We start from the raw sequence: 12,356 nt of genomic DNA on the forward strand, positions 1-12,356 counted from the left end.
AGTAATACTTGTAACACATAACTGCTAATAATCTCATGCTTTGAGGTAAAAATAAAAAAAATATGTAATGGATTGCCTTTTTTCTTTTTTTCCTTAGCTCAATTGTCAGCTTTCTCCAGTAAGTGACTAAGGCCCCAGACATGTAAAGACTTTTTTTAATGGTTACATCAGGCATGAAAATATTCCCTCTGACTTGAATGGAAATAGTTGCAAAAGCGAGCCTTTGTAGGCATGAGATTGAAGCGATCTTGAGTGAGGGTTTTATAAAGTTTAGAGGCTGCTGTTTGAGGTGCATTAGAATAAAATGAAAAGCAAGAAACTTTAATATATATAAACAGAATATCACATAATAGAAGAATATGCCTTTTTGTTTCATTTGAGAGAGCCTTCTAGTAATCTCTTTGTATCTTTGAAACCAAATAAACTTTTTATTTGTAACTCTGTAGCTTATGATGCAAAAAGTCAAATCCAGGAGACAGATACTTGTAATATTTGTTCTCTCAAGGTTTAGTTTTTCTTTTAAGACATTTGCGGCTGTAGGCAGTTTTGTGGGCTTTGTAGAATTGTCAATATATAAGCTTAACCAAAACTGGAAAGTCTCAGTAAGAGAATTACTTGTGCCTATGTATTGAAAGGTACATAAAAGCTAGAACCTGACTATGATATTCTCAAAGATCTTTGCACCATGCAACTGATTAAAATGAAATTTTATTTAAAGGGAAGTTTTCTCTTTTTGGAGAAAAAAATGTATCTATGCTATCAAAAGGTCTTCCCCAACATGACTTCATTTGATTTAGGCTGTTTCCTTCCATTTTGGATCTTATCAGATCTTGTGGTCTTGTTCTCTTGAGAGCTTTAGGAACATCTGATGAGTGAGAAACAATTAATACAAGGATCTTCAAAAGAGTTGTTAAAACATTTTTACCCTACTAAATTGCTATAGTTCAGATCTTGATTTTACAATATTACTTAATTTAACCATGAATTCCAACCTTTGAAATTCTAGGGTGAAAACCTCTTTATGAATGGTTCAGACAAATCCTTTCAATTAGTCTTACTTCTTACCTCAATCTTTTTTATCTTTCTTCCTTTAGAGAAGTTGCTAGCATGAAACCAGAGGACATGTAATAATACAACCTAAGATTAAAACCCATGCATCATAAATGCGTCGGTTTTTCTTCCCTTCTGAGGATAAAAACTGACCTGCTTAAAATGTTGCAAATAAATAACAACCAAAATATTTTTTTAATTTTAAGTCTTTTTTGGCGTATATCCTATTTCACACACCCCCCTCCTTTCAGGCATCTTAAAAACAAAACAAAAACAAACCATAACAAATCTACTGTCCTTGCTCAAGTAAAATTACTTTCAGTTTTAATAAGATTCCGTGCCTTTCTGGTTTTTATTTTTTGGTTTTCATTTTCAAAATAGTTTTTGGCAGGGAGAGGGCATTTTTATGTCTGATGACCATGAAAACTGCCAAATTTGTCTTCTGGGTAATGTCAGAGACTTAAATTGTGAGAGGAAGTGTGAAGCTTTGGTGCTGAGCCACATATGCTGACCCTTTTCTGCCTGTAAGAATTTTTTTAAATTGGTCAGAGCTTTCTGGAAATTAAAAAGAAAAGCCAAGCCAACAGGGGAGGAACTGCTTTGCCTGTCTAATTTATTCTCCAGTAAAGCCAACATACCAGTATGGCCTTGTCCTTTTGCACATAAGGCAAAATGTTTCTAGGTAAGTATGTTATTTAAGAAGAACCTAATGAAGTTATTCTCTAAATAGATACTATAGAAATTAGGTTCTAGCCAGTTCTTCAGGACAAAAAAGCTCTTGATTTTTCTAGATCTGAGAAAACAATCCATTAGCTTCATGGCTAAAATATGTTGTGTTTTTATTTCATAGTTTTGTCATGTGAACTTCTGTCACGAGAAAGTTTTGAAGAGGAAATAGGTGAACATTACCTGGCTATTCTTTCATACAACAAAGGCAGTTTATTTAGCAGTATCAGTCTTGCATCTTGGATTTTGTACAGGAGAGGTCAGGACAGAATATTTGTCAATTAATACTTTTTTAACCAGAAAATCCTTCTGTGTTCACAAAAGCGCTGCTAAACAAATATGGCGTAAGAAACATTGTGCACTGTGAATATTTTGCAGAGGGTTGGTTTTTTTTGGTTTTGCTATGCAAAGTCATATAGAGTGAACTTATGAAAATTTTTTTCATGCAGTTTTGGTGGAAGTTTGACATAAGTACAATACTGAACAGCAGTTCTCTAGTATCTTGGAGACAGAAGATGCATTGTACACGAAGTAGAAGTTGCAGTAGCCTGTAGCTGGTGGAAGAGATTACAGCAACTTTAAGCAACATTGCATGTGTCTTATAAAGTGTTAGTAGGGCAAAAGACCTGAAGTCACCAAAGGAACATCTGAAAAAGTATTCATGACTCTCTTCACTGTAGCTGGCTGCAAGAGACTGGAGAAGGGTCATATATTTATGTAAAATATATGAAGCATCATATATGTATTTGCATTACGGAATTTCAAAAGATACTTCTTTTCAAATAGGGTATTTCTTTTTTATTTTTCCCAGGATTAACAATCTGTGGGCACAACTGTCTGTTAACCGCTGAGTGGATGTCTGCCAGTAAAATTGTGTGTCGAGTTGGACAGGCTAAAAATGACAAAGGAGACATTATTGTTACTACAAAGTCTGGTGGCAAAGGAACTTCAACGGTTTCCTTCAAACTGCTTAAACCTGAAAAAATAGGTATTTTTCTTGTTCAAATTCATATCTCTTTTCTTTGCTAAACACATATATAACTGAGTGCCTTTTAAATAAAATGTATATTTAAAAGGGATCCAGCTCAGGACAATCTCCAGTTGTTTAGAAAAAGCAGAGTATATGAATAAAAGGTGCAACTACATACATAGAATAACTTATGCTATATGTGAAATTAATCGTCCTATCTCAATATCCTGAGAAAACAGTCAATGACTAATGAAAAGCAGCCCTTTATTTTTTTGTAAGGAATATCACTAAACTTCTAAAATTAAAAAAAAAAAAAGAAAAAAATAACAGATCCAGTAACTACTCTTAAGTGTACTAGATAAATACAAAATATAAACCTAAAAAATATAAACCTTTACACCTAAATCCTGAGCTGATAGTTAATGCTTTAAAGAAAGTTGAGTCGTCAGTGACATTTCTTATTTGTAATTCAAACCATCCTGCAAGATGAAAAGTTTTAAGTATTTCTCATGAGATGCTTAACCATTGAAATAATGTTGCCAAGCCGTCTAGGACCTCTGCCTAATTTAGAACCAGTCTAAATACCCTCAGGATTGAAAAGGCTTTTTTCGGAAAACCTCATCGATGAAGTTGGATCATTATCTTTTCTAACATAGGGGTTCCCACATGAACTGTTTTAGGCTTTTGTTCTCTGTGGTTCAGTGACAGTTAAATAACACATAATTTCTCCAAAGCTGTACTAAGTTCTTAATAATAGAAAGGTGAACTAAGTGCAAGTGTTACACAGTGAAGTGTTTGGTGGTGGGAAAGAAGAACTGATATTTTAGAAAATGGGTGTGAGGATGAGGTCATTTCTCGTGTTTATGGGTATGTTAAAAAAGGACATAGCCAAGAGTAGAGCTGGTTGCGCTTTTGGCCAAGGGCCAAGACATATGGTGCCTCACCTTAACGCACTGTCTGAGCTAAAGCTTTGGAAACAAAGTCAGTCCTGTGTCCTTGGAGTCATCCATCTTGGTACATGGCCAAAGTTCACTTACTTTTTGGCTAGTGACTGGCACAGAAAAGGGATCTTCCCTAAAATATGCAAACTAGATGACCTCCAGGTAATTGCTCATTTTGCAAGTAGTAGATGACAAGGTTTGGACAGATACCAGAATACTTGGAGGAATGAAAGATACTAATACCCTGCGATCAGGAAAATGCCCTTAATGTGCATGAAACTGTACTTTGTAAGAGGGTAATGATTGATGCCCAGCCACAAATATCTTTTCAGCAGCTATAATAAAATAGTATAGCATAATTGCATCCAGGTTGTTTTGCCATGTATCTTCCAATATATTACCTAGGCATGCATTTTTTATTTATCAGGATTTTTCAAATTAATTCAGTATGTTAGAAGTTGATGGTGCTGGACCGCCCTTGTTGTTTTAAGGATCTGCGCTTTGTTTTCTCTAGGTATCTTGGATCAGTCTGCTGTCTGGGTGGATGAAATGAACTATTATGACATGCGCACTGATAGGAATAAAGGGATTCCCCCCTTGTCCCTACGTCCAGCTAATCCGCTTGGTATTGAGATAGACAAGTGAGTACCAAATGCCTTTAATCCACTTTTTTAGTGGGTTTGTTTTTTTTCTATGTGTGCCTTTGTGAATTCTATAAAAATTTAATGCTTTGCAGGGCAGGGAAATATTTAAAAATACATATATTAGTTGTGTGCTATTTGGTACTCAAAAAGAATTGTTAGTGCATGTTCTGTCCTGCTTCATCATCCTCATTTTTGGATTATCAATTAGAGCTGTAGATAATCTAAAAGCTTGATATTTTGAACCCCAGTGATATTTAGATTTTGAAGATTGGTGAATAACCTTGGGCTTTGGATTTATACGTTGTAGTTATGGAATACATACTGTTGCATTTGAGTTTCATGGGGATTTTAAGGATGTTTAGATTGTCATTTGTTGCTAAAATTGCTCTGATAATGTGATTTACCACATCAGCTAGTTTAGTTCATAAATTTCTAATATTGTTTTCCAACCTACAGACTTCTTTCATTTGCAAGTATGATAAAATTTATGACAGTGTTTTCTGAAATAGAAATTTTACGGTGAGTGATAAATGGAATTAGAGGACTTTAAATGGGACACTCTTAGGGCTCCAAACCTGGCCAGCTCCTAGAAATAGCATCAGGCATAATATTTCTCTTGTTCAGGATACCAGCTCTACCTAAACCAAAGGCCATTTAAAATTAAACTATTGCTAGGGGTCTCATCTGCTGAATACTCTGTTTGTGAGGGGGAGTGCATTGGAGAAAATCTGTAGTATCCATTTTTACCTGGTTCTAATGGGGAAACTGCACTTTCCCAAAATCTTTATGGGATTTCTTTTGGATTTGCTATCACCTTCCAGTGTCTGACTGTGCATTTCTTTCCTAGTTTAAATATATTTTTTCCTTTCTTTTCAAAGTACTAACCCAATTTTTTGTAAAAAGCTGAAGATTTTGTCGCTTTGCAAGTATTCTTCTCCATCCTCTGATGTAACTTCTGACAGGTGGTACTTCCGTTTTCTCCAGTTTTCCAACCCTGTTAGAATGTGAATTCCAGGACTGTGGACAGTACTAGAGCATCTTACTAGAGGGCTTCTCTCTCATCTTCACTCTGCCTCCCCTGTTTGTAAATAAAAACCAAACAAATAAACATAATCCTATTTACCACAGTGCTGCACTAGCCAACTAGCAGTGAGTTGTTGTCTTGTTAGCTGATTCTCTTAAGTCACTACTTTCTCTGGTGGCAGGGTTGCTTATTATTCTGTAGGGATGGGAGTGGATTCCTATATCCTAGCTGTAAGTTCTTGGTATCTGACAGTGTTCCTTTGTTGCTTCCTTGGTAAGTCTGTCCTCTCAGTACAGATGAGAGTTTTCTTCTTGATGTTTTTACCAACTATTTATAAAAAATTATTGGTGATAAAGCTATTATTGGTGATGATGAAAGAGTAATGTGGGCTTTAGTAAAGCTTTCCCTACAGATTTGCTTCTCCATGGATTTTTGTACTTGGTTATTTAATCAATGTGATGTATTCTATTGGCATTGCATAAAAATAAATTTTTAATCCTATGGCAGCAACTCTCCTTTAAAATGACACTATATTAATTTGCCTGGTTACTTTTTTCAATGAAGCATTTAATGTCAAAGCCCATATAGTATGTTCTCAAACACTATAAGAAACATTCGTGACTGGCTGACATTTAAAACTAATATTTTCTGGTTTAATTCTGTATTTGTTGAATCCTGCAAGAGCTATTCCAATATTTTATCTGTGATCTAAGTCAAGATAACTAGTTCTGTTGCAGTCCTCTATCCATAGGTTTCTCACAATACTTCTTTCTGTAAATACAATGGTTATGAAACAGTTAATTTTAATTTGTTCTGATTTTAACACAACTTCTAATGTAGTATTTGAACTCATAACCAAAATTGGTAGTTCTTGGTTACAGTTAAGGCAGTGTCAGTGTGATAGATTAAGATTTTTTTTTTTTCTTCCCCTCAGAAACAAGAACAGCATTAGTTTAGGATTTGTTTGATCTAGTCAGAAATATGTAAATACAGATAGAAAAGAACCCTTTTTTGGAGGAGGAGTGGGGGAAATAGGGAAGTGTTTGGGCCTAGTTCATTGTTCGTTGATCTCCAGATTCATTGGAGGTGAGGCATGAAAGTTATGGCAGGCACTGGGGTTGAAAATGACCAGTTAGAGAAAAGGAACACTAGTCAATGTAACAAGTAATTGTATAGAGGGATTGAGGGGTAAGTTGTGGAGATGGGAAAGATACAGGGAAAGAGGAAAAGCCTGGTCTGACCTCATGGTATGGGTGAGAGCACACTGTTAATAGTTGTGACTGTAAATGGAACATTCTGTGTTTAATTAAAAACTGCCTCCCCAGTGGAGAAGCTTTCATAATTTGCTTTAAAGATTGGAGCGATGTGCTGTTTATTTAAACTATTTGGTACTGGAGATTATTTTATAAAAGCAAACTGGTATGTTTGAAAGTACTTGACGTATGGGATGGGTGAATAATAAGTTGTACAAGGTAGTGAAAAAAAGGCAATTATAGAGTAAGAAGGGGAGTAGATAAGCAAGATGTTAGTATTAACATTGCTAGACATTGGAATAATTTGTCACCAGAACTGATAAAAGTGAATAGAATTTGGGAATGCTTTAAAAGAAAGGCTAATATGATGAAGAGCAGTTGTGTATACAAAGAGGTGGGACTCTGCAGCATAGTGGATCTCTCCTTAGTAACACACCTTTGACTTGACTTCTTTAAGCTGTTTTTAAATGTATGCAAATTGGGATGTATTTTAATTTTGAAGCTGAAGCATTCAGCGTTGGTCTGACTCGGTGGGATTTACAGCCCTTGCAGCCTTATGACTAATAAGGAAGGGAAAGGAGTGCCTTCTGTTCGATATGCAAATAGTGGTAAACAACAGAAACATTTAAAGAGAGGACAAGGGAGAATCACAGTGAAAAATAGATGTGAGAAAACAGGGTAGGAATAAGCTAGACAGGAGCATGATAGAAAGAATGCAGGAAGTGGATAGACTACAGACTGAAAGAGAGAAAGAAGTCCTTCTAGAAGGTGGTTGTCAATCATCAGCAAATGATATGGAAAGACAAGCTGCAGCATGGGAGTTAGATCACCTATCTGTTGTGATATGTTTGTTGTTTGTTTGTCTTTTAGTATGGGTTATGCTTGGTTCTAGAAATTCCTTTTGTGGTATTTTAAAACACTGTTTATGGTGCTTTGTCCAACTGAAATGTGCTTAAAAATTAATCTTAGCTTTTGAATCATTCAGGTGGGTACTTTCAAGTAACTAGAAAATACTAGAAAAAATCGTGCAAGTAATGAGCAGAACTGCTTTAGTACAGCATTTCATTAAACAATTAGGCATGCACAGGGATAAAAAAAAATTCGACTCAGCAGACTGGGATTAAAGTGAACAGAAGGTTTGAATTGTGCATTAAGGGAAATGGATAGTATTGGGTATAACACATTCTATTAATAGTTAGAATACTGCCAGTAGATTTATACTAGGAGCAATATATAGGTACTCAAAATATGCACTGGAATTCTCTTTTTATACTCAAGTTGCAAGGGTGCAAAGTAAGAACTATGGATTTACACTCATCCTCCTGATTGTTTTTAAATAGCCAACATATTTTAAATGTTATATGTATACATGTTCTTTCAGCCTGCAAGGCGAACAGGTAGTAAGTATACATAATCTATGGTTGGTAAGTTCTTCATGTCTTCCAAGAATTAATTGCTCTTCTTGTGCCGTACAACCAAGCATCTCAGTTGCTAAATAATAATGTCTGTTGTAATGAAACTGAACTTGCTGGTTATTATGTTTCAGTGGTGATCCTTAGAGTCACAGATGTATTCGTAGAAGAGTGCACACATTTGTTCTCCTGCCTTGCTAAGAATTGTTTGGTCATCTTTGAAAACACAGAACAGGTCCAATCAGATCAACTTTTTTTTACGTTGCTATCACTTAGTGCAGATTGTGTGTATGCTACAAAGTATTCTATTCACACCAGAAAATAGGTATTTAAAATACTTAACCTAGTTTTTTAATTTTCAGAATGGAGTAAAGACTGACACAAAGCTTTAGTTTTTTATTGCTGTCTTTATGCTGGCTTTAAGTGCAAAGCAGGTCTGTGCCACCTTCCTCCCCAAGGAATGTTCCTGCCTGTGGTGTTATGCAGATGTAGCCAGTAACCCTTACAGAAGGTTTAAATAGCTTGCAGGAAGAAAAAGACTATCTAGAGTAGTTGCCTCAGTCTAAGAAATGTGGAAAATGGGTATGAAAATGCTAACATTCACAGCGATGTTGCAGTACTTGGGTTGCTTTCAGCAGTTTAGAGCTGTTACAAGAGCAGGTTGGTAGGTTACATCCTACTAACATAGGCTTGTTCAGAATTTTGAACAGTTCTGAGAGAGAATGGGATGCCTGCTCCATAAAGGCACTGGTAGGATTCTCTTGGTGGAAGACTTATATCTATGTAATTACGTGTTCAGATGTACCACATACATTTCCCCTCCTGCATGACAAATCCTTATTTAATCAAAGGTTCCCTGCTTCCTCTACCTACTCTGTCAGACTAAGAAAATCCATTCTCTGCAAAGTAGGAACAGCAGTGTGGTGGTTATAAAATTTTTGAATAGTGTTTTTGTTGTTTTGCATGTAGCAGAGGTCACTATGGTGGATCCATCTCGTACATGAAAGCAAATGCTGACATGCTAAGTACATTCCACATACTTCTGTATCCACCCACTCAATACAGATGCTTCCCTCTTCCCACGCCAGCTTCCAAAACAGTTCATCTGGGAGGAAGGAACAGATGATCTTACGCTGCCACCTAATGGTAAACGTCAGCTTGCCACCATGAGCTAGGAAAAAATTTTCTGGAGGCTTTTAAATTTACTTATTTTTAAGTGGCTTGTGCAGAAATGCAGTCAGTTTCATCCTTGAATGTGATGAGTTTGTGGAAGCTTTTGTCAGAGAGATGCATGTGGGAAAATCTTGAAACCTGTGGGAGGGAGATGCAGTATATAGTATTATACAGTCCTAGTTTTATGATGTTAAAAGATATAGTAACAAGATATAAACTCCTGGTAGATTTCTCTCATCTCATTCTGCCACTTCTCAAATATGGTTGTCATTTTGTTATCGTATTTCTGATAAACCCAACACTGCTAGGGAGTAGTAGTGCATCCTTGTCTTTTCGCTGTTGGAGAGACCTTTGTTGGCACCTTCTGATTTGTCGTGTTTAGTCTACTCCAGTGTCCCTTATGCTGGTATTCTTGCATGCATTATTAACACAGTACAGCTGGTACAAAGCCTGCTTCTAGGAGTCTGACTGGTACCAGACAGAGGGGGGAGTATACAGCAGTGTTAGCTGGAGCTTGTTTATGCTGGTTGCTATTCAGAATCTGTGTTTATTTAAAGTTGCTCCTTTTGACCTAAAAACTCCTGTGGAATTGAGGTTCAGGTTACTTTTTGGTGGCTGTATCCTGTTTTGGGACCTGCCTTTAATCTGCAAATATTGTCACGTATGCTGAAAAGCATACTATGAGATTCTGAAGCTCTGGGAGCAAAATAATCTTTACAGAAAAATTACAGTTTGCTAAGCTGCATTCCTGGTCAGGCTCTGTTTATTAGTATCCTTTGCATTCTGTTGCCATTACTCAATTGTCACTGCTTGGAGGCTGTGATTTACCCATGGAGATTACAACTAATCTTCAACCTCTGGAGAGTATAAATGCTCTGTATATTCACAAGTTCTGTAGTAGAATGTGTTTAAAAAAAAAAAAAAAAAGCTAACATATGCTGTGATGTTAGGTTAGGTTTGGTTTAGTGAGTATCAGGCTATACAGTACCAAAAGCCTGGGGCAGTGGAGGGAGGGACTTGTATTGATGGGCACATGTGGTGCAAGTGGATCAATTTTATGCATGTGTTTTGAATCCAAAATAGATGTGTATGCCCTGTACATGCAAGCAAGGGCCACTACATCTAGTACTGTGTGACTGTGTTAGATATACTCAGAATGTCTTTGAGGGAAGTAAAAGTGTGTAGTGGCTTGAAACCAAAATTATTTTTATTATAGTTCACATGAATATAAATCTTAATTGCTTCAATATTTAAAATTGGTTTTGATTAATTAATAAGACTCCTTTAAAATGTTAAGTAGGGGTCTAGTACCAGATCTAGTTCTGTTTTCAATAAAATAGTCTGCCTAGCAGGACACACTACTATATAAATCAAATGTGTACCTTTGCTGAAATTGTAAAGATAATGAAATACATAGAGTTGTCAAAGATGGTAAATTTCTGTCTTCTGTGGTTTTCTGTATTCAATTTGTGGTTCCTGGTTTCTTTTACAGTGATTGCTTTTTAATCAATGATTAAATATTCAGAGTTGCTTCCTGAAATGATTGTTGTATAATGAGCAAATTAACAGAAAAATTATCAACAATTTCATTGCGTGTCAGCATGGTCTCAGCTTTTGCTCTAGTTCATACTCACCCCCTAATGTTGAAATGAGTAAAACAGAAATACTTTCACAAGTCACATATGTGCTTGTTTAAATGGTAAGCATGAGAAACTTCCAAGGACTTATTTATTTAATTTACTAATGGAAGTTAATGAAACAAACTTGTGTGTATGTGGAGTCAGTCTCTTTTTAGATGCATCTGGCCAGACATTTTAGAAGTATAGTTGCTTTTCAGTTTGAACTTTTTAGTGAGCAGCTTGTTGTGAAGACAGCTGTAACAAGTCATTCCAAGCTCCCCATATCTGTTAGTGGAAAAACTACTGGTGAAAGTTATGATAAAAATAAGGATACTACACCATAGAGTATAACATATTGTTAACATACCGCACACATTCACGTTCATGTTTCTACTCTGTTGTGACTGTGTCTAAAATATGTCTGCACAGATAAAAGCAGCCATAAACGCATTGCTAATTTATGGTTCTGCACAAATACATCTGCTGGAAAAAAAGCTCCTGATAACTTTTCAATGCAGTCAAATGCCAAACTGAAACACCTCCCCCAAAAACCCCAACCCTTCATTTCTGTTGCACTGTCTGTGGGCAAAACTCATTTACAGGAATTTATTACATCCCTAGCTAAATTATTGGTCAATATCATATTATATTATCATGTATATAAATAAAAACTTGTAGTTTTTTCCATAGGAATTGTATATCTCATGCGTAAGCTTAAACTGCCATGCATATGTCTTACAATCTTGCAATAATAAGTAGCATTTGGTAATGGTATATTTGTTGAGTGGGTTTTGTGTTATTTGTTCCTTTTGGATTTTGAGGAAAATATATTGAAGTTCTGAAAAATGTGAATAAAACTCTGCTTCTGTATGTGTACATGCCCTTATGTAGTGCTTGCACTGAATGTCTGAATCTTTTCTGAGGTAACTGAAAATTTCTTTTTTTTTTTTAGTTGCTCACAGAGATACCACCATATGTGGATTTAATATGAAAGCTTTCTTGAACAGCTGTGCCGTGTATCACATGTGAAGTATTATCCGATAAATTCGTGTGCCTGTTTGGCACTTTTTGCTACTTTGAATGAAAAATAATGTCTCTTAAAACAGCTTTAAAAGAAAGATAAATCAAAACTTTCTCCTTGTTACGTCCATCAGCATTTTCTCCTCACTAACTGACATTAATGAAATTCAAGTTTATTGGTAATCACAAATCTCACTACTTATGTTTGTAGATTTTTTTTATGTGAGCATTATCATAGAATCATAGAATAGTTAGGGTTGGAAAGGACCTTAAGATCATTTAGCTCCAACCCCCCTGCCATGGGCAGGGACGCCTCACACTAGACCATGTCGCCCAAGGCTCTGTCCAACCTGGCCTTGAACACTGCCAGGGATGGAGCATTTACCACTTCTTTGGGCAACCTGTTCCAGTGCCTCACCACCCTCACACCAAAGAACTTCTTCCTTATATCTAACCTGAACTTCCCCTGTTTAAGTTAAACACATTCCCTCTCATCCTATCACTACAGTCCCTAATGAAAAGTC

The 12,356-nt window shown here is 36.0% G+C and overlaps 1 protein-coding gene across 3 annotated transcripts in view; it reads left to right on the forward strand.

Annotated features, from left to right (window-relative positions):
• EXOC2 (exocyst complex component 2) overlaps positions 1–12,356 on the forward strand; it is a 125,463-nt gene that overhangs the window by 15,928 nt on the left and 97,179 nt on the right. For 2 of the 3 annotated variants that reach the window (XM_030477213.1, XM_030477220.1), the window contains exons 3-4: positions 2,588–2,764; positions 4,202–4,328. In XM_030477213.1, coding sequence (XP_030333073.1) covers positions 2,588–2,764; positions 4,202–4,328 — 304 coding nt within the window. Of the gene's footprint in view, positions 1–2,076; positions 2,121–2,587; positions 2,765–4,201; positions 4,329–12,356 lie in introns of all 3 variants that reach the window. The other variant, XM_030477229.1, reaches the window with a different exon arrangement.

The sequence above is a fragment of the Strigops habroptila genome, chromosome 1 (genome assembly GCF_004027225.2).
Source record: "Strigops habroptila isolate Jane chromosome 1, bStrHab1.2.pri, whole genome shotgun sequence".
In the NCBI taxonomy this organism is placed as follows: Eukaryota; Metazoa; Chordata; class Aves; order Psittaciformes; family Psittacidae; genus Strigops; species Strigops habroptila.